We start from the raw sequence: 22,347 nt of genomic DNA, 5'->3' as shown, positions 1-22,347 counted from the left end.
TGCGGCTTGGGGTGGTTGGGGACCCCTGGTCCAGGTGATATTAAAGGAGACTCCACTGAATCCACTTTTCGAACAAAAAGAGCTTTATTGGCTAAAAATCAATACAAAAGTGGGAGAGTCCCGTTACAACTTTGGCAACTCTGAATCTGGTGGAATTTTCATCAAATCGTTATATAATTTACCGCCTCCTAATATGGTCATCAGGATATCTTAAAATATGTTTCAAAGTAAAAAAAAATCAAAGTCTGCTTTATTGTCAATTTCTTCACATGCCAAGACACACAAAGAGATCAAAATGACGTTCCCACTATCCCACGGTGACAAGACATAGTACACAATATACATACAAGTAAACAACACAAAAAATAAAAACAAAAAAGGCACAAACAATGAATATTTAACAAAAATGTCACACTACTATCAAACTAAAAAATACTAAGTATATTCAAAGACCACAGATAAAAACTAATGACAATCAATAATCCCAAACTATTGGACTGTATATGCCATATTTTCAAATTATAATTCAATTAAAATATGACATTTTTACTGAGATAAAGAAAAAGATAAGTTTAGCATCCCAATAAGAAGGTAGGTGACAACTTCACGGATCACTGCTCATGTCCCCAACACACTTGTGATTCTTAATCTGATACTCCCATGTGAATCTTTGGTCACAAACTGAGCAGGTCAAAGATTTCTCACCAGTGTGGGTTCTCATATGAATTCTTAAGTGACAATTCTGAGAGAATTTTGTACAACAAAATGAGCATGAAAATAGTTTCTCACCAGTGTGCTTTTTTGTGTGTATTCTTAAGTGTGCCTTCTGAGAGAATCTTTGGCCACAAACTGAGCAGGCAAAGGGTTTTTCACCCGTGTGGGTTCTTGTGTGTGATTTTAAGGTTCCCCTTTCTGAGAATCTTTGACCACAATCTGAGCAGGAAAAAGGTTTCTCACCAGTGTGGGTTCTTGTGTGTAATTTCAGGTGACTCTTCTGAGAGAATCTTTGGCCACAATCTGAACAGGCAAAAGGTTTTTCACCTGTGTGGGTTCTCATGTGACATATTAAGTGGCCCTTCTGAGAAAATTGTTTACAACAAACTGAGCATGAAAAAGGTTTCTTACCATTGTGTGTTCTTGTGTGATTATTTAAGCCTGCCTTCTGTGAGAATGTTTGGCCACAAACTGAGCAGGAAAAAGGTTTTTCACCAGTATGGGTTCTCATGTGACATATTAAGTGGCCCTTCTGAGAAAATGTTTGACAACAAACTGAGCATGAAAAAGGTTTATTACCAGTGTGTGTTCTTATGTGATTATTTAAGCCTCCCTTCTGTGAAAAAGTTTGGCCACAAACTGAGCAAGAAAAAGGTTTCTCACCTGTGTGTGTTCTTGCATGTGGTTTTAAGTGTCCCTTCTGAGAGAATATTTGGCCACAAACGGAGCAGGAAAAAGGTTTCTCACCAGTGTGGACTCTTGTGTGTTTTTGTAAGCTTTCCTTCCGTGTGAGTATTTGGCCACAATCTGAGCAGGAAAGAGGTTTCTCGCCAGTGTGGGTTCTCATGTGACTTCTTAAGTGACCCTTCTGAGAGAATTCTTTAGCACAAACTGAGCAGGAAAAAGATGTCTCACCGGAGTGAATTCTCATGTGCAGTTTCAAACCACTATTAGATTCATCCACTGTACCACACCAGTTCCAATGTTTGTTGTCAGTGTACCTCGTCAGTTCATCTGCAAGACATAGGACAAAACACACACAGTAAGATGATTTACCGTATTTTCCGGACTATAAGACCCTCAGGAATATCAGTCGCACCAGCCCTAAAATGCATAATATATATATGTCACACCGGAGTATACTGAAGTGACCCAAACACTGACATTGGTGGCACAGGGACCAAACCGTCCATATCAATGGGTTTAGCACCCCGTAGTCCCGAAGCACCCCCCACAGAACTCCCCGAGGGACACGTTCAAACGCCTTCTTCAGGTCCACATAACACACGTGGACTGGTTGAGCAAACTCCCATGCACCCTCAAGGATCCTGCCGAGGGTATAGAGCTGGTCCACTGTTGCACCGCCAGGACAAAAACCACAATGCTCCTCTTCAATCTGAGCTTCAACCTCCTGACGGACCTTCCTTTCCAGTACCCCTGAATAGACCTTATTGGGGAGGCTGAGCAGTGCGATTCCTCTGTAGTTGGAACTCATCCTCCAGTTCACCGTCTTAAAAATAGGGACCACCACCCCAGTCTCCCAATCTAGAGGCACTGTCCCCGATATCCACGCAACGTTGTCAGCCACCCTCAACCCCTGGGGACTGATATAGCCATTCCAGAACGTTGTACTTGTTCCTCTGCATTAGTTCAATTTGAGCAGTGTTTGGAGTCGTCTTGTTGAAGTATCCAGCCCCGACCCAACTTCAACCTTGTCACTGATTCTTGAACATTATTCGCAAATATCTGCTCGGGTTGTCACAATACCATAATTTCAGTAGTCAGTACCGATACCTATGATTTTCCACGGTTCTCAAATAAATTCAGTACCATAGTAAAAAAAAAAACATAATTCACTGAGTTTTGAAATCACTGATTTATTTTAAACTGCTTAAACCATATAATAAATTAAAAAAGAGCAGCAGTGGCATGGAGCCTTCAAGTCACATCCATAAAAATCAAGAAGACTGATAATAAATAATATATACTTGTTCAAATCTATAATTGCTCTGGTTGCATCCGCCTAAAAAGATAAATATTTCCACACACGACTAAGAGCAACTTGGCTTCTCAACAAACTGGCGTGTTGGACTTCCACTTGTTGAAGCCATTAAAAGACCGAAGGTTTTCTTCGGCTGCTGACTGCTGCTCGCATTACTATAATCCGTCGGGAGCTCAACAAAGAACATGGATTTGTCATGCATGCAGGTCTGTTATACAGGTTTGTAACAGTTACCAAGTGCAGGTACCACTGTAATAACAATTCAGCATGATCAAAGGAAAGACAATTTAAGCATCCTTTTAAGAGGGTACATAGAACAAAAATTTCCTTGGAGTATTGACGTCTGCTTAAATGATTTAATTTTATTAACAGCTGCTCATCTCGCCAACACACTTATGATTCTTAATTTGAGACTTCCAAGCAAACTTCTGACCACAATCGGAGCAGGAATAAGGTTTCTCACCAGTGTGGGTTCTTATGTGATTTTTTAAGTTTTGCTTCTGTGCGAAGATTTGGCCACAATCTGAACAGGCAAAGGGTTTCTCCCCAACATGGGTTCGCATGTGACTTCTTAAGTTACCCTTCAGAGAAAATCTTTGGCCACAATCCGAGCAAGAATAAGGTTTTTCACCAGTGTGGGTTGTTGTGTGTTTTTTTAAGCTGTCCTTTCGTGAGAATCTTTGGTCACAAACCGAGCAGGAAAAGGGTTTCTCACCAGTGTGGGTTCTTGTGTGTATGTTCAAGTGAGTTTTCTGAGAGTATCTTCGACCACAAACGGAGCAGCAAAATAGTTTCTCACCAGTGTGGGTTCTTACGTGCATTTTTAAGCTTTCCTTTCGTGAGAATATTTGGCCACAAACTGAGCAGGAAAATGGTTTATCACCAGTGTGGGTTCTAGTGTGTATTTTTAAGCGTTCCTTCCGTGAGAATATTTGGCCGCAAACTGAGCAGGAAAAAACTTCACCAGTGTGAGTTCTTGTGTGTATTGTTAAGTTTCCCTTCTGAGAGAATCTTTGGCCACAAACTGAGCAGGAAAAAGGTTTCTCGCCCGTGTGGGTTTTTGTGTGCATGTTCAAGTGAGCCTTCTGAGAGTATCTTTGACCACAAACTGAGCAGGAATAAGGTTTCTCACCCGTGTGGGTTCTTGTGTGCCTTTTTAAGCTTCCCTTCTCCGAGAACCTTTGTCTACAAACTGAGCAGGAAAAGGGCTTCTCACCAGTGTGGGTTCTTGTGTGTGTTTGTAAGCTTTCCTTCCGTGTGAATATTTGGCCACAAAGTGAGCAGGAAAAAGGTTTCTCACCAGTGTGGGTTCTTGCGTGTATTTTTAAGGTTCCTTTCTGCGAGAATCTTTGGCCACACACGGAGCAGGAAAAAGGTTTCTCACCAGTGTGGGTTCTTTGGTGCAATTTTAAACTACTCTTGTGAGCAAACATTTTCCAACACTGAGAACATTTCCAGGGTTTGTTTTCAGAGTGATGTGTAATATCACCACCTGACTCTTCATCATCATTACCGTAAGATGACGTGCCATCAATATCTGATGATGGAGCCGAGAGGCCGACTGCTTGTGATCCTTCACACTGGCTTTCATCATAATCCGTTATCATGCGACGACATGTCCTCCTGCTTGAAGGCTCCGCACTTTTGCTCGCCTCACTTTGACTTCCATCTTCATGCTTCAAAAGGAACGCAGTCGATGGCAGCTTGTAGATATCTTCCTCTTTTTTGATGAAAGGACACTTCTGCTGCTTTCGCTCATCAAAGTGGGGGACCTCTCCATCCTCCTCTTCCTCAATAATGTGATTGCGCTTTGGCTCCTGCTGCTCAGGACAAATACCTTCACTTGTGTCTGCAAGACACAAGACAAACACACATTGTATTATGAATTATATTTTGAATATACGTTATGAGGAATGTTTTATGGCGGTAAAGGAAAAGAGTTTAGCATCCTAATAAAAAGGTAGAGGGAATATAATTATCCTTGATGCATAAACTCATGAACAGAACAGGCAAAAGGTTTGCTTGCCGCACTTGGACCTTCATCTATACTCTTCAAAAGGACAACAGTCGATGGGAACTGACCAACATCCTCGTCATGCTCCTGTTTGAAGTTGTGGGGGTCTTCTTCCTCATCTTTGACACAAGGATGCTCTGGCTTCTCCTCTACTTTTATGATGTAACGATACTTCTGCTCCTTTACTTCATTGAAGTGGGGAATCTCTTCGTCCACCTCTTCCTCTTTAATGTAGAGGCACTCTGGCTGCTGCTGATCAGGACAAACAGCTTGACTGATGTCTGCAACACACAAGACAAGCCAACAGTATTAGGATTTATATTTTGGACGTTATTAGGTGTGTCAAATGAGGTAAGGCCATAATGGTTGCGCCATAATGCGCCAAACAGATTAATTTTAAAAATTGCATTAATTACAGACTTATGACGCTTTACCTACATCGTATGTTCCTCAAAATACAAGATATTATTTTGTTTGAAAACCTATTGTTAGGCTACGGATTCTAGTTATTGATCTGACTCCAAATTACAACCAACACTTAACTATTTTAACTACATTCCGCCTACTCCACACTAACTACATTCCGCCTACTCCACACACACTTGCGCACCTAATAATTTTGCAAGTTCGTTCTGTCAAAGAGAAGACCATTTGATCAATCAGACCGAATTTACCAATTGTTTATTCCTGACAAAGCAAGCTAATACAGGCGCCTGGGTCCCAGGTCCCTCACACCAAAGCTCGTGTGTACACGAATCACAAAAATACTTTCGACGGAAAAAAAACACGGAAATCCGCCGATCCGCGGAAAATTCTCATCCCGGAGAAAATGATTTTTAAAGCAAAAAAAATAAAGCTCAGTGCCATATGGCCATTATTACAATACAGTCAATAAAGATTGCATTGAAATAAAAACACATTCCTATTCCTAACAATTGAAATTCGTTCCTTACAAAGTAAGTGAAAGTAAGAGGGTACCAACCTGCTCTGTGTGGCTCAACACAAGCCTGCTTGCAAACCTCGCCCAGCAGTTGCTCATTCTCTTCTTTTATTCCACAAAGTTCCTTCTCGTACTTTGGTGTTACCCTTGCACACATGGTGAGGCGACGATCCCGACAAATTCGCACTTGATTTCTTATTGACGAGATGCTTTTCTTTGTTAACGACTAGCGAGCTAAGGTCAAATAAGCTAACAAGGCCGAGAAGCATTAATGGCCACCGAGACGAGTTTACCCGGACAGAATAATTTAGTCGGAGTGACGGACGTCCTGTAGTCCGTTCAGCACTCAATCCAAATAAATTATTTTGCGGCGGGCATTAGTTGTGTAAAAACACACAACCGTGGAGTAGTTTGGTTTGGGAACGTCGAACTTCAGTTAACAACTGACGGCATCTTCTTCTATCCTGTTTTCTTTTTTTGGCAGTTTACCACCTGATCCATAGCATTATCGCCCTCTACTGGGTCGAAGGTCATGACGGGAGAAAACACTTTTTTCAACTTTTTACACATTGGTATATTACAAAAACAAAATAAGACATCCTCAGTACCAAAAAAACACAAAACAAACAAACCAAAGCACACACCAAAAAAAACTAAAATGAAAAAGTAAAAGATAAAATTAAAAAAAAAAAACATTTCAGGGCGACTCCATCTTCTATACAAAGAATATACAGCCAATTTGGAGCTGATCCTTAAGAAATATAGTTGTATCATATAATAAAGCCCTGTTTTAAATGGAAGATTTGTTTATTTAAAAAATAACCACCAACAGCTCAAGAAGCTGACAGTATTGTAATTGTTATTAAAAAGAATTGCGGCTATATTGGTCACTGATTTTTTCTTTTATGTTCATTTGTAAATTTTGAGTTGCTTATGATTCTCCAACACATAAAAATAAACAAGTGAGTAGACATTTCCCCAAGAAAGCCAGAATCTCACTTTTACTCTCATAAATATTTAAGTCTAAGGTTTATTAACATTTTGGTTGACCAAGAGAACTGTAGTTGTTCAAAAACTAAATTAATCTTCAAAACGCAATTGTACACACAGTGTATTTGTGTTCTCATACTTCAAATAAACACTAAATCATGATCTGCACAGTTATAATTTTTATTTCTGATCAAACACAATATAAATACAATCGATATCAGAGGTAATTGGCAAACTATTTTTATGGATACAATAATAGGAAATGACACCCACTCTGGCTGAGTGAGCATCTACAAGCATGCGCACGCATACACACACACACACACACACACACACACACACACACACACACGCACACACACACACACGCACGCACGCACGCACGCACGCACGCACACACACACCTTAAATTGTAATTTGTTGCATGAACAGCGTTCAATCCATGCATCGTTTTTGGCCAGGGTCGAACAGCATCAGTCTAAAATGGTGTACAGGGAATTATAAAAAGAATTTCAAGGTTTTGTCATTCCCTGGACTTCTGTGATACATTTGGCATATTTACTCAAAATTAACTTTAATCACTCTTATTTACCTATCTTACACAATTGTTAATTTTTAAAAAAAGATGATTTGTTCAACTCTGACGTCAGAATTTTCATGCAAAACTGGAACATTTACAGTATACTGTAAGTCAATCTGTTAACTTTAAGATAAAGGTATTGAAAAGAGGAACAATTTCATTTGCTTAAAGAAAGTACAGTGTGTCTACTCTTGAAGATTTCAGATGGAGCCGTTGACCGAGGGATAGATTAACTCTTCCATTATTATAGCGAGGGTGTGACACAGCTCTTTGGCCTACAAGACACAGTCAAGGTGATAAAGAAAAAATTAGATGAAGCACAGCTTTAACGTGTACTGTACACAATGCATGTCAAGTAAAATTTATTGAAAGTAAAATTAAATCAAGTACAATTTTTTTTCATTTATTCAAATTAAATTATGAATTTAAATGTATTTATTTTTTATATCAACTTCCTTTCATACTACAATATATAAGTAGCAAAATATTTTACTCATCACCTGTTTGAGATGAATAGTTATTTTTTGACTCGGTCTGCCATATGTGATCTCTATCGATGGTAGTTTTCCTGCAGATTTGGGTCGTACAGTGCGCATGGACTGAACATCTGTGAGAGGAATTAGAAACACTTTTTCCTGCAAAGACAAGAAAGAGATAAGGATTTTAACCTTTGACGTAACTGCAACAACACTTTAAGAGGCAAACTCTTGAACCTTAGGCCCTCACAAAATAATGCAGTTCAAAATGCAAAATACATTATTCATATTTTGTACCTGTTTTTTTGGATGAAGAAATAGCACTCCATCATGGTTGACACTGATCATGCAAGGGGAAGGGCATACACGCTGGCTGACTTTTTGTGCCAAGTAATTATTGGAGCCAAACAGATGTTGGCCAGTCAGAAGCACTGCCAAAGCAGACCAACAATTTAATTTCCAATAATTAATAAATATGTGGAGAGGATAAGCACTTTCTACTAACCAATAAATTGTATTTTGGCATTGAGTGGGCTGAGATCCTTCATGGCTTCCATTTTGGTTGAACAAAAAGAGTGGATCTCGTCCATACTTGTGTTCTGCCCCTCTTGAACAGGCAAGTATTTCTGTATTTCCAACCTAACAGAGGAATAAATAAAAACATTAATCAGGTGATTTGGTATGTCAAATACTGTCAATAAACACTCACGGTGAAAGCTGTATTTTTTGTCCCTGGGAAAGGTGCTGCAGGACTGAGAGCTCTGCAATCAGCTGGATTGATGATGACCCATCAGGAGTGAGCTGGAGAAGTCCATTCAAGTAGTCACCCTTTAGCTACAGAGTGAAAGACAGAGAGAGAGGGACAGATTTAGATCTGAGGATTCTATGAGAATGGAATGAAGCAGCAGAGGCGATAACTTACCTGTTGATAGTGAAAGTCCACATATAAATCATTGTTGAAGCACAAAGGGATTCGCCACATAACCCTCCTCAACGTCAAGAAGATGGAGCTATCATCGAATAAAAAGTCCATCACGTACTCACTGGGATGAAGAGGGCGCACCATTCCATCTTTTCAAAAACAGTGACATCTTCATCAGTTCCATAACAGGTCAAAAAGAGGGAAATGCTTTTACACCATTTTCACTAACTGAATAACCATGACATAAAAAGTGTCCCTGGGGTGATTCAAGTAGTTTCATTAAGGCTAATTAAATTACAAGTCTGTAAAGGTCAAGTGAGGTTCAAAAACATTTTGAAGGGATAGTTGTCCAAATTGTCCATAATTCAGTGTCCAACCATTAGTGAAAGACTTTCACGCTGTGAGGCAGCAGGTGTTAGTTATGCCTGAGCCGCACGTTTTATCAACGACGTTAGGGCTAACCCATTACAAAAGATATTTTCGGACTATAAGCCGCACCAGCTAAAACTCGTGATTAAGGGTTCAAAATTTGCGAAAAAATGTCGCGGCTTATAGTCCGAAATTTACGGTAATGTATTACATTTAGGCAGCAACAAAAAATGCAGTAATATATTATATTTTGGCAGTAACAATTTAATCTAACAAGTTACCCAACATTTTTCCTATAATATCATTACAGTAACTGAGTCCTGTAATGCGTTTTCTGAATTAGAATAAAGATCTGCTCACAAATTTGAATTGAAAAAAATATTATGTCGGTCTGACTTGTACCTTGCTGGCGGTTGGCGGAAATGGAGAATTCTTTCATTTCTGAGATATTAGAGATACTCATTTCTTGGCAGAATTCATTTACCACATCTGCTGCCATCTTGAGGACAAAAACAGCAAACAAATGAGAATTTCAGTCATGGAAGAGTTACAGAATATCTCATCAAACATACGCTAGTTTAGGAAATGGCAATCTAACTCTTACAATCATGCTAGCAGTCCATATCGACAGTTTAAGATAAAAAAAAAAACTTTTACTACAATATCATCCTCCGATGATACCTACACTGAAGTTATGTATCTTGATAGGGAATTCCACCTGTCCCGGCAGCTGAACAGAAATGAGCTGTGAGGATTTGCCAGCCTGAAAGAAAAAAAAAGAAGAAGAAAAAAGTTGATAGCTCCAAACGATGGATTTGCTTCCCCTCTATTTTGTAGCATTTTTACGATACAATACAAAATAAATCAATAGTTAAACTTGCCAGGTTGGCCTCCACCTCAATTTGTGAAGGGATGTTACGGCGACCACCAAATTTAAGAGATCGCTGAAGGTTATCCTTACACACAGATGCCAGCTCTGAGGGTAAAAAAAAATGCAGGAACAAAGACAATAATTATTTTGATAATTTAATATACTGTACACATACTGTAATCAGGACAATTTGATTGGGAAAAAATCGATATAATTTTACTTGCAAAAGTCAATAAGCCTTCAGTAATTCTGGTGTACCTCGGTAATGATGATCAGGATCCATAGCGATGTCATCCAGATGGCGTGTAATATAGGGTGTTAGATTACCAGAACAAGGGAAGAACCCAGCAATCAGGTTGAGTAGACGCCAGCCAAGAGTGCAGCTGGATCTGTGTACATAAACACGAATTATTATTTATCCACAATTAAAAAAGAGTTTCATAAAAATTGCGCGAGATTTGTTGAATTGAAAGTTACACTTACTCATTCTGGTTGTTGGAGGTTTGCTTGATAACCTGACAGTAGATTTCATCTCTCAGCAGTTCTCTTTCCTTCCCTAGCTAAAAAGAAAATGGAAACAAGATTGATCATTCTTTTTCCAAGTCTAAATGATGTGAGATACACTATGTGAGCACTAACCAGCAAGATGTGACTTAGACAATCTGTTTGGGTGGTATGCTTTTTCATGTCTGTATCACCCATGAGCTGCATCACATCTTTGAGGAATACATGATCGAAATAAACTTCATGTTTTATTTGGAGAAACAGAATGATCATACTTACTGCTAAAGCACTGGACTGATAAATCACTGCTCTCAAGGTCATTGAAGAGAATTAGAGACTCTTGAATGGGCACCTGCAAATTAATCAGATGTAGTTTGGAAAATGCTACATAATTTACAATGTTGATTTACCTTTGTGAATTGAACTGCCTCGGAAGCCTCTAAAGTCCTGCCTCTTGATTCCCAGCCTTTGTTTTCCGTTCTTTGATAAACAAGCAGAGATAAAGATTTAATTCTCATAACTATAAAAAATTCATTGTTCATATCGCGGACTCCCACAGACACCTATTTCCAGATTTTTGAGTGAGTGTCAATGTGTATCTCATAGAGTACCTAAAGAATTTCATGGCAAACTCGGCCATGGCTGACATCTGGATCCCTCTGTCTTGAGGTAATTCCTGGATGGGCTTCTCTAGTGACCTCTGGGATGAGTCATCTCTCTGCCACTCAAGATCAAGCCTTTGTAACTCTTGAGATTCCTCCTGGATGAATGTTTGTGCTGTTCTTTGGGACGAGACATCTTCGGTAGTCCACTGAGTGTCAATTTGCTTGTCAATTGCAACCAGAGTTTCTTTCTGTTGACTGGAAGCTTTTGGCCCTCTCATGCTTTTCCGCCGATCATCTCTTTGATCCAATTGGATGGAATGGTAGTCCAATGCAGCAGATGGCTGGGTTAGATCATCTGGGAAAAGACCAGAGCGTCCTCCCATTGAGCCAAAACGCCAACCTGAAGAAAGTAATTTGAGAAAAAAAAATTCAACCAAAAATTCACCATTCATTTCCAGTGGCACATTAAACAGTTCATGTTGTTGTCACGGGACAGACGGGACAACCAAATGCATCACAGTACCGTATTTTCCAAACTATAAGGTGCACCTAAAAACGTAAAATTTTCTCAAAAGCCGACAGTGCGCCTTATAGTCCGGTGCGCCTTATATATGGACCAAATTCCTAAATTCAAACTGGCCCGAAGCATTGTGTCATGAAATCAATCATAAGTGGCCCGCTGAAGACTCTGAATCATGAATCAAAAAGACTATGGATCATTATTTTGTGATTATAAAGTAATTTGTTGCGTCTGAAGTTGAAATAAAAAAGATAAAATGGAGAATGATTTGATTTGGATTAAAAATCTGACATGATGCATTAATGGTGAGCCTTATAGTCTGGTGCGCCTTACATAAGGACAAAGTTTTAAAATGGGCCATTCATTGAAGGTGCGCCTTATAGTCCGGTGCGCCTTATAGTCCGGAAAATACGGTACTCTCACTTCTTGCATTGGAGGGAAAAGGTGATAATCAGAATTTGTACTTTGATAAAAACTATTCTACACGACATTACGTTCCTTTAAATCTCAATATATTTTTAGTTTTAAGTCAGAGCTTTTTAGACTCTTGACCTCGATGGTGGTAACCAAACAAGGACCAACCCCTAGTAAGATTCAACAATGCTTACCTGCTTGGAGTCCCTCCATTGGTAGTAATTTGATAACATCACCTTTGCTGAAGCTAAGCAAGCTCTTGTCATCTGTTACAAAGCTCTTTAGGGCAACCACGTGGCCAGAATTCTGGAAAATCAAAGCACATCATTTAATAACACCTAAGGGGCTATGAATATGGGGAAGAGCACTTTGTACCTTCACAATCTCTTTGAGAAAGAATTGAACCATGTCAATTATTTGAGGAGCTCTGGAAGAGTGCAACTGTATGTTTTCATTTGTCAGCTCCAGTTGCACTTGGTTTGTGCCACGGAGTTCAACCGACAGCAACTCTGCAAAGCTTTTCAGATGCAGGACCAAGTTAAATAGAAGCAGTGACTAGTTCTGTATCTTTTAGAACTTTTTTAGTTGACTTATTTGGATCTAAATTGCAACTTTGAAAAGTGTCTGGATAACCATTTCATAAGATTTCATAAAATAATGTGATCCATATTAACCTCCATTGATCAAACATAATTTGTGCCATTAAGCTTTTTCTGTAAATTGAATACCTGTAGTTTCGAAGTAGGCAGAGATGCTTTGGATTGATTCCTGATGCTGCAACCATCTTCAGGAGACGAATTCCACGATGACATACACCCAGAATTTGAGCGTCACTGTTGTTTGTCTGTAATAGTAGATAAAAAGAAATGAGGTGGGTAAGGATAGATGCATGTGATAAAAATTATGTTTTCCAGCAGCATTCACACCGTTTTAATAAAATGTTGCTTATTTAATTTCTATTGCATATTCAACTCTGCATTTTCGCCCCGTCATTGTGGTATAAAAAAGACAACGTTAGGGTATAACAAACTATATTGTCATATTGCACAGCTCTACTTTTAATCATATAAATGAAAAATAAATTCTTACCTTAACAGGGAATAGGCGTGAAAAGTAGTTTTCCCAATTGTCTCGAGCAGCAATGACAATCTTTTTCTTCATGGCGTCATCCAGAATGTTGCTCATCGTACCCACGTTAAGATTAGCTATTAAGGACAAATGGCAAAAGTCAAATGTATACAACGATAACAATCCACCTTTGCAGTTTTAAAATGTGCTCTGCGTGGCAAGTTCAACACAAATGACTCTGGCCATTCCATTTGAATTTTTTCTCGATATTTCACAAGCATCACAATGCTCACCGAGCAGATCTTTCATCTTCCTTCTTTCTTCTCTGTTTATTCTCACACAATTATCAGAGTAGGTGTCCATCGTGATCTATGAAAAGAAACACGGTAAATTAGGAACATTAAGATGTCTGTTGTCTCACAAAACGGCCATAAATCATTACTACAGGCTAGACTAAATACCGTATTAGCCCGAATATAAGACGAGTTTTTTTGCATTGAAATAAATTTGAAAAAGGGGGTGTCGTCTTACATTCGGGGTCTAGAAAAAGTCTTTTTCCAAACTTGAGTCTTGAAAAAGAGAGGGTCGTCTTATAATCGGGGTCGTCTTATATTCGGGCCAATACGGTATTCATAACCATATCATTTGTACTAACCTGCTCATATAAAAGATTGAGGATGAAGGGTTGGTTGAACATGTCTTTAGGGTAAAACACCTGAACACAAAAACATTTGAACTATAAACATAGGCTAGCTGGTGAAACCGTGGAAAAAAAAGTTTTGCTTTGTGTTTGAACTGATTCATATACAATGAATATAATTCAAGATTATAATAATAATATAGCTTCTCTATGAGTGTTAATGCCACTGTGTATATTTTACCTCTTTGCGCAGGAAGAGTTTTCCAGGCCTTTTGTTGTAAGATAAGTAAACATCAGGGAAATGATGACAAAGTTGAGAGTGACAGTTCTCCTCATCTGGCATCGTACCTATGAATGGAAAAATGGAATGAAGGCAAGCAAGGCAGGACAACTTTATTTATATAGCAAGATAAATTAAGCAAATTGCAGGCTGTGTGGTCAATTATGCTGGTAAAAATCCGATTTCATGTTTCCGGGAGAGAAGGTATACTTTGCGACATAGAGTTACAATATTTTGGTAGACTCACTCAGAGATGGTGCATGCATGGTTGGTGGGTCAGGGATGATGTCAAGTTCAGGTGAAGGTGAAGGTGAAGGAGAATCAGGTGTAGGCGGTGTAATTTGCTCATAGCGCTGTGAGCTAAACAAATCTTCCAGGGAGCGCTGCTTCTGCCTCATGTTATTGGAGATGACACGAGTTGTCGTGGTAGATGACTGTGGGGATGGAATGCGTGGGGGAGATTGCTTTTCCATGGGTGGAGACATCACCCACTGTTTCTGCAATTAGTGAAAAGTGAGTGTTGAATATTTATTATTATTGTGATCACAATTGATCTTTTTTTACCTTTTGTTGAGGCACTGGTGCTTTTTTTCGGAGTTTGGCAAGAGCCTCTTCTTTGGGATCTAACTTCTTCACAAATTGCCTTGCGGGTGCTCTGTAAAGGGATTAATAAGGGACCAATCAATGGGCTTGGCTCTCATCGCCAACCATGAGAGGAAATGCCAAAGATTTGGAGATGTTAATTTTGACCCTGAACAGGATGAGCGGTAGAGGATGAGCACAATGAATGAAATTAATTTCTGCAGATATTAATTCTAGATTTCAGAAATTCAATTTATAAATAGCATCATTTGGGGAGTTTTCCATACCTAACAGGTTCAAAGTTTTGGGGTTCTACTGGAGGTCGACTATTGAATTTTTTGATGATTTCCCGAATGTTGGAGGTTGGTTCAGAGATGGGAGCTGTGGTTGGACTTTCTGTTTTGCTCTTAGGAGAAGGGAACTCCTTTACTATAGCACCTAAGAGACAACAAAACAAAATTAAAAAAAGGTTAACTTTTCTAAATAATGCATACATATACTGTTTCTACTTTGGGGAGTTTTATTTTTTGCGGGTGGTTCTGAAACGCATTACACGCAATATCCATATATTCCATTTGTGTTCTTACCCTTTGGTTTAGGGGCTACCGGAGGAGGGGACGGACGTACTGATGGCCCAGGGTGCTGCTGTTTGTATGGGGTAGAAGAAGAAGGAGATGGATGTACTGATGTCCCAGGGTGCTGCTGTTTGTATGGGGTAGAAGAAGAAGGAGACGGATGTACTGATGGCCCAGGGTGCTGCTGTTTGTATGGGGTAGAAGGAGAAGTCTGAAGATTGGACTGACCTTGAGGTTGAGAGTAATATATCAGGAAACCAGGGTTAAATTTTTAACTTGCCTTTGACCCCCTCTTATTATAAGCACGTATGAAAAAAAAATCCTGCAAGTCTATTTATTCATCCGTCTACTCACTAATATTGTCGAAGTATTGCCTTTTATCTCTAAAAGACTGCAGGTTATCTCGATTATGTGAATCCACTTCCTGTGGCTGTTACAAACATACAACACAGTATACATTATTGTCAATACATTCAAGTAATTTATTTTTAATTGTATATAAACTCTTCTGCCCCTCTATTGTTGCAGTACCACATGTACCGTAATTTCCGCACTATAAGGCGCACCTAAAAACCTCAAATTTTCTCAAAAGCTGACAGTGCGCTTTATAATCAGGTGCGCCTTATATATGGACCAATATTGAACCACTACAGCAGGCATGTCCAAAGTCCAGCCCGCGGGTCAAATGTATATATCTTATATATGAACAAAGTTTTAAAATGGGCCATTCATTGAAGGTGCGCCTTATAATCCCGTGCGCTTTATATATGGACAAAGTTTTCAAATGGGCCATTCATTGAAGGTGCGCTTTATAATCCGGTGCGCCTTACAGTGCGGAAAATACGGTATACAATTATTAATAGTCATGTGATTTACCTTCGGCAAAAGTGGTTTAGTTTGGCCCGCAGGTTGAGATTGCTGGGTGGAAGGTATGAGTGCATGTCTCTGCTGATTTTCCTGCTTCCTCTCCTGCTCCCTCAACCTTTGCTGCTCTTGTGTCTGCTGCCGGGACAGAGTCATTGCCTGCATAGTCATCTGCTGAGCCTAAAGACAAGAACCAGGGGACAAGTGGGAAATAGAAATAATGGGGGAAAATGAAAGACTGTTTATTCACACCATAACCAGAGCCTGTTGGTTGATGAGGGCTTGCTGTGTGGCTGCCAACTGCATGGGGTCAGGGACTGAGGGAACATGAGACCCGGGCATCATCATGCCTGTGTGGAGATTATGGTAGGTAGAGGGAGTTTAACAATCATTTGACAAACAATCAAGTTAATTAAAAACTCAATTGACAAATCCAGAATTTAAAAACTGAGACAGTACCTGGCATAGTGTGCATGGGTGGCATATTTGGGATCATGGGCATTGTACCGTAGTTTGGCAATGAAGGGCTCGCTGGCATTCCTAGACACAAACCACACCGAACAAAAAACTACCTTATATGGCTTTCATGTCTGATCCGATCTGATTTCATATTAGTAGTCACTCTATGCTTGTTTTTGTAGACTTGCTTGTTGACGGCTGATGTCAGATTTGATTTCACGAAATGTTGGCTATACTACATCACGTGACTTAAGTATAGGTAGGTCGGTCGGGTTTGCTTTAAGGGTTTCAGTCACTTACCCATTGGATAACCTGACATTAAGGTTGGCATACCTAGAAAACAGAATGATGATCCAATTACATTGAATCATTGAATTTACAACAGAACAGTGAAAGTGATGACATTTTATAAATTTAAAAACAAAAGGTACATGTAGACATGTTTAGATGGGAATTGGCAATTAATTTGCTTTTTTACCTTCAAGATACTTCCACTTCAAATGATTTTGCACCCAGACTAGAACATGATTACCGTATTTTCCGCACTATAAGGCGCACCGGATTAGAAGGCGCACCTTCAATGAATGGCCCATTTTAAAACTTTGTCCATATATAAGGCACACCAGATTATAAAGCGCACCTTCAATGAATGGCCCATTTGAAAACTTTGCCCATATATAAGATATATACATTTGGCCCGCGGGCCGGACTTTGGACACGCCTGCTGTAGTGGCTCAATATTGGTCCATATATAAGGCGCACCTGATTATAAGGCACACTGTCAGCTTTTGAGAATTGGAGATTTTTAGGTGCGCCTTATAGTGAGGAAAATACGGTAATTGTAAAAATTAAACAAGATCAAAATTGAGACATTGAAACTCACATTACTATTAAATATCAATTAGTTTTGATTTTCTCCTCATTGGCGTATTTCATGCAATAACCTGTGGTCTGCAGATTAGTCTTGTAAAGATTCTACGTACCAGAGCTGTATAAACCAGGGTGCATGGGTCCAATGCCTCCTCCACCTCTCATTCTGCGGTTGAGCACAGCTACTCTTTCCTCATCCTACACAAACAAATTTCTTAGTCATATTTATGCATATTTATGTGAGTAAACATTACATTAATATTCAATATTCAATTTTATTGATTGAGTACTATGAAAAAATTACAGGTGCAAAAAATTGACAGCGAAGTCTGCGCTAATTTAAATGGCTTAACAGAAACAGGAAAATCATTTCTTTTCATTCTGATAAGACTAACCGATTGTCCTTGGTCCAGGTCATACAAGTCATCAACATATTGATCCATATGTTGACGCTGGCCTACAGATAAGAAAAAAAGGATGCTATGCTGAAATTATTTCTTAAATGGGTTCCCAGGGTGAAAAACCTCAATGTCCACTGCATACATGCATATTGATATTTTTACTGTATAAGATGGAATACCTCCCTGAGGATAGAGATGAGAAACTCCTGGAGCTTCAATGACAGGTGCTGGCGGAATAAAGTCATCAAGATCTGTAATTGGGGTCCTTTGAAAATGACAAAGAAATGAGAAGGGAAGCAATAGATTTGTTACACATTATAAATGTACAATTCTAAAGCCCATATCCCACCAAGTGACGAAGGTTTGTTCCGTAAATCTCGGACTATAAGCCGCGAATCACAAGTTTTAGCTGCTGCGGCTTGTAGTCCGATGCGGCTTATAGTCCGAAAATTACGGTAAGTGTTTGCGAAGGTAACGAATGTTGATTTTTTATTTTTTCCATTTTTGTCAGAGTTCCTCTGAGGTCGTAAAATTTTGGCCAGACGTTTGCCAACTGTTTTGATGGTCACGAACAGTTTTTCTTGTCAACACAAAATGTCGAAAATCATTTTACCAATGCCTGGAAAAGGTCTTTGCGACCATTTGTGACCATGAATTAACCGTGACAAATTAAATAAAAACATTCCCAAACCTTCACCGCTCAGTGGAATACGAGCATTAACGAGCACTATTAACAAAGTATATCTTATACCGGACATCCTGGCCACCGAAGAGGTAAACAGAATTGGTCGATGAGCCTGGTTGCAGTACTTCTGCCTCAGCGCCAGCCAGCAGATCCATGACAAAGTCTGATCCAGCCAAATCAGACCACACATCGTCAGCCAGAAGAGACACAGACCATCCCTCTGTTGCCTCTGTCACACCTCTATGAAACATTAGTAAATAATTGACTCAATACATGTACAATACCAGATGCCTGGACATTGTATGTACCGTATTTTCCGCACTATAAGGCGCGCCTTCAATGAATGGCCCATTTTAAAACTTTGCCCATATATAAGATCAGACCACACATATATTTGGCCCGCGGGCCGGACTTTGGACACACCTGCTGTAGTGGCTCAATATTGGTCCATATATAAGGCGCACCTGATTATAAGGCGCACTGTCGGCTTTTGAGAAAGTTGGAGGTTTTTAGGTGCGCCTTATAGTGCGGAAAATACGGTACATGAAGAAACCATTGGCTGTATATATATAAAGCACCTGGCATGCAGAAGCCATGAGGCCAACTTTTCTCCTGTGGTCCAGGACTCCACTTCAATTGTGAGCTTTTCTTCTAGAAATGAGGATGTTAAGCATGAGGAGATGCCAAAAACATCTGCCTAGCATGTGAAATGATGATGAACAGGCCCTCATTTTATGGCCATGATTAATTGCCATATTATTGGTCACTTTGTGAATTGCCTTTCTGGAAATATTTTCAGGTCATTTCCAGGATTAGTTTTAAAAAAGGTAGAGGTAAGTGCCATTAATCACTGCTTGGAATTTGATACTTTGAGGAAGAGACTAATTATGGAACTTGTCCTACCGTTGAATGCATACACATCTACAAGCATTGTGCCTTTTCTTTTGTTGGTGATCCATTCCAGCTGAGTTGGGGGATAAATACGAGATGTGGGGCCTGGAAGTTGCATAGATATCAGCAGCTTTTGTTGGCACAGTGAACGGTACTCCATGGGTGCGTGGTCAGAGACATATCTGAATTGGAAGTATGAAAAAAACGTTCAGATTTTGTCTTAAGGATCACCCAAGCATCCACAAACACATTCTTCCCATCGTCTCCTCAATGTTGAGTATACAGTAAAGACCTGCAAGAGATCTTTGGAACCCGAATAAAGGCCAACACAAATGTGCCACCTACTTTAGCAGGGGTTTTTCCAATTCTGGTGATGGAGAAAAGGCACAGAGGCAGCAAGTGAGCAGGAGCCAGCTTTGCAGGTTATGCTGTTCTTCACTCAGGCCCCATGTGTGGTAGATCAACTGGACCAGGATCTCGTCCCTCAAGGCAGGTTGGCTCTGTCCTTTCTCAATGATGTAGTTTCCCAACAACTGCTCCTGTGATTCACTGAGTTCTGACTCACCTGTGAATCGCATAATCTAAAGAAAAAACATTTTAAATGACAAGAGCAACAAAATATTGTTGTGATCATTCCTACTATACCAGTTTATAAATTTCCACCGCAGTGCAGGCATCTTCTGGTTCAAGGGGTGTCAAGGCTCTTTGGAGGGGAGTTCCCTGAGGTTGGCACCATGTAGCCTGTGGAGGATTTTTTTGAATTCAAGTAGAATTAAACAACCCTTTTACTCTTTGCAAGGATAAAAATAAAAATCTCAATCCTTTTGTAATTTAACATTTATTTTGCAATATCTAAACTTCACTTCGATCACGTCCTATGTGTAAATTTACGATGTAGTGTCACCCTCTCGTTTTTAACATACATACATTTTTGTGTATCAATAAATGTATATTAAACCATGTTATCATTAGAACATGAAATAATAGTTTCAAACATGTAAATACTATATTAATAGTATAAATGACATCCAGAAAATATAAATTGTATAAATATAAATATGATACGTGTGTGTGCGTGTGTGAGTGGTTTTGTGCACGTGCATAGGTCTATGTAATGTGTGTTTCCATGTTGCTGACCTTTAGTTTGGACTTGGCGTAGTGAGAGAATGGGTGTCTGTCAACATCCTGAGGCAAAGTGAGGTTGTGTGTTGCTTTTACTTGAGGCGTTGCAACCTCTGTCACTATTTCCGGGTGTCGATGCCCTGTTTGAAAGAAGTAAACAAAAATTAAAACCTGTGAACCTCTTTCTGTATTTTTTTTTCCTGAAGATCACCTGTTGCCCTACGAAACCTCGCCGACAACTCGGCAGGGATGTCCAACATCCCCAAATCCTATGAGGAAATGAGATCAGAGTATGGTTAGGCATTGAGGGAGAATCCACAAATTATAGTTCAGATTTGAGAACTGAAAGTCTGTCTTTTGTCTTACCATTGTTGACTGAAGCCTTTTTTTGCCGTCTTTGTTTTCTGTCTGTCTGGAATTTATTTAAGTTAAATACAGATAAGCATAGAATCAGTAAACAGTTCGTCTATTCAAATGCGTCTAATAAAAGCAAATTTACCAAATGATTTGTCGTTGTTATGACTTCAGAGGGAAATGAAACGGATATTCTGCTATTGAAGTCACACACATGCCTGGCCTTTGTACAATAAGTTATGAGAGTCCAAAGGTCCCCTACATCAATAAAGATCCGTGCTGCACTTGGTCGCCCTGCCTTGATCGTGACGTCATGTAAAGGTACAGATTTTCTTTTGTGTGTTGACAAAATTACACAAATTAACTTCAACACAAAAGCGACCCCTCAAAGTCTCCACTGATGGGTACCGTATTTTCTGGAGTATAAAATGATCCGGAGTATAAGTCGCACCAGCCATAAAATGCATAATAAAGAAAAAAATTATATATAAATAAAAAATAACATTATTCAAAAACGAAACAAAAATGAAATAAAACAAAACATATGTACTTCATGTACAAACATGAAGATGATTAACATAAAATTGAATTTGCTTCATCACTTGTTTGAGGACAAATGTGATCAATTTCCAATCCTTGCCTTTTATTGCTTTTCCAATTGAAATTTTGTTGAGTAAATGTTCCCTAACGAAACCAAGTCAATGAATCCGTAACAAATGGTCATTTTAAATTTTAATTTACAGTGTCTGATTTGTGGTTTAGGTTTGTTCTAAAGTGCTAAACTCTTTTTTGTGACCAAGCCTGCCAGTTCCATGTATCATTATATAAAACAAAATAGGCTGACAGTAAGAATTTTCTCTAGTATTTATGACAATCCTCTGCCGATGCATTTTAAATTTTGGAAAAACAAACGAATCAATAGACAAAACAAAGATATGTACAAACCTGTTTGAGGTGTGGAGCGAGAAGTCTATTATGGGAAGGCTCACTATTACTTGCGATTTCAAAGTAAGAAAGGTTAAAGTCCAAAACTGTAATGTGTCTAAGGTTGAAGCAGGGTGTATCTTGTGTATACTTAAGTGACGCAGCTAAGATAAGTAAGCTCATTAAAACACCGCTTATAGTTTACATGTTTATAACAGGCAGTCGATTCTGTCATTTGTCAAGGCTTCATATGTCAAATAGACAGTATTCATAAAGGTTAGGTTAGTTGTTTTCAAGGGAAGTCAACATTATTCTTTGGGATAACGAATCACGCTGATTCTGGGGTGATTTGTGTGGTTGATTATTTTCAAGGTATTTTCATTGTGTTTAATGATTATATGATCAGTGGAAAAACTATTCATCCATCCATTTTCAACACCACTTGTCGCTTCCTATCTCAGATGACATCAGCCAAAAGGCAGACTAAACCCTGAACTAGTCGCTAGCCAGTCGCAGGGCACATACAAAGATGAACAACCAACCAATTACACCCACATGCACACTGCCACTTAATGGGAATTGATCCCATGCTACCCGCACACAAGTCAGCTGTATTTACCTCTACACCAGGGGTGTCAAACTAATTTTTTTCACGGGCCGCATTGTAGTCATAGCTTCTTTCGGAGGGCCATTATGACTGTCAACCCAAAT

At 39.2% G+C, this 22,347-nt stretch overlaps 2 protein-coding genes across 5 annotated transcripts; both read right to left on the bottom strand.

Moving 5' to 3' along the window:
* Nucleotides 1–65: 65 nt before the first annotated feature.
* Nucleotides 66–6,147, bottom strand: LOC133144029 (gastrula zinc finger protein XlCGF57.1-like). 4 transcript variants are annotated; one of them, XM_061266392.1, is made up of 4 exons: nucleotides 5,713–6,147; nucleotides 4,799–5,011; nucleotides 3,849–4,565; nucleotides 66–1,728 (listed from the first exon to the last, which is right to left on the bottom strand). In XM_061266392.1, the coding sequence occupies exons 1-4, from the start codon at nucleotides 5,825–5,827 to the stop codon at nucleotides 605–607; spliced, it is 2,169 nt and encodes a 722-aa protein (XP_061122376.1). In that variant the 5' UTR covers nucleotides 5,828–6,147; the 3' UTR covers nucleotides 66–604. The 4 variants fall into 4 exon arrangements, with proteins under 4 accessions (XP_061122376.1, XP_061122377.1, XP_061122379.1 ...); XM_061266393.1 differs by having other exon boundaries at nucleotides 4,017–4,565; XM_061266395.1 differs by having other exon boundaries at nucleotides 4,230–4,565.
* An 840-nt stretch (nucleotides 6,148–6,987) lies between these two features.
* Nucleotides 6,988–20,767, bottom strand: myo15b (myosin XVB). The gene is made up of 42 exons (XM_061266338.1): nucleotides 20,725–20,767; nucleotides 20,570–20,627; nucleotides 20,374–20,498; nucleotides 19,882–19,977; nucleotides 19,582–19,817; nucleotides 19,249–19,418; nucleotides 18,924–18,996; nucleotides 18,412–18,585; nucleotides 17,840–17,925; nucleotides 17,655–17,716; nucleotides 17,373–17,457; nucleotides 16,690–16,722; nucleotides 16,390–16,470; nucleotides 16,183–16,280; nucleotides 15,943–16,110; nucleotides 15,421–15,496; nucleotides 15,079–15,294; nucleotides 14,779–14,929; nucleotides 14,474–14,564; nucleotides 14,157–14,406; nucleotides 13,871–13,977; nucleotides 13,645–13,704; nucleotides 13,283–13,358; nucleotides 13,011–13,126; nucleotides 12,650–12,765; nucleotides 12,297–12,438; nucleotides 12,116–12,227; nucleotides 10,994–11,387; nucleotides 10,793–10,862; nucleotides 10,662–10,734; nucleotides 10,518–10,594; nucleotides 10,362–10,438; nucleotides 10,137–10,267; nucleotides 9,889–9,983; nucleotides 9,693–9,770; nucleotides 9,410–9,506; nucleotides 8,639–8,787; nucleotides 8,426–8,550; nucleotides 8,222–8,355; nucleotides 8,014–8,147; nucleotides 7,741–7,875; nucleotides 6,988–7,515 (listed from the first exon to the last, which is right to left on the bottom strand). Exons 1-42 carry the CDS (start codon nucleotides 20,725–20,727, stop codon nucleotides 7,441–7,443), a joined length of 4,905 nt encoding a protein of 1,634 aa, XP_061122322.1. The 5' UTR covers nucleotides 20,728–20,767; the 3' UTR covers nucleotides 6,988–7,440.
* Nucleotides 20,768–22,347: the final 1,580 nt, after the last annotated feature.

This window comes from Syngnathus typhle, linkage group LG19 (genome assembly GCF_033458585.1).
Source record: "Syngnathus typhle isolate RoL2023-S1 ecotype Sweden linkage group LG19, RoL_Styp_1.0, whole genome shotgun sequence".
In the NCBI taxonomy this organism is placed as follows: domain Eukaryota; kingdom Metazoa; phylum Chordata; class Actinopteri; order Syngnathiformes; family Syngnathidae; genus Syngnathus; species Syngnathus typhle.
Note: the sequence above shows the minus strand (reverse complement) of the source record. Positions and strands in the feature narration are given on the sequence as shown.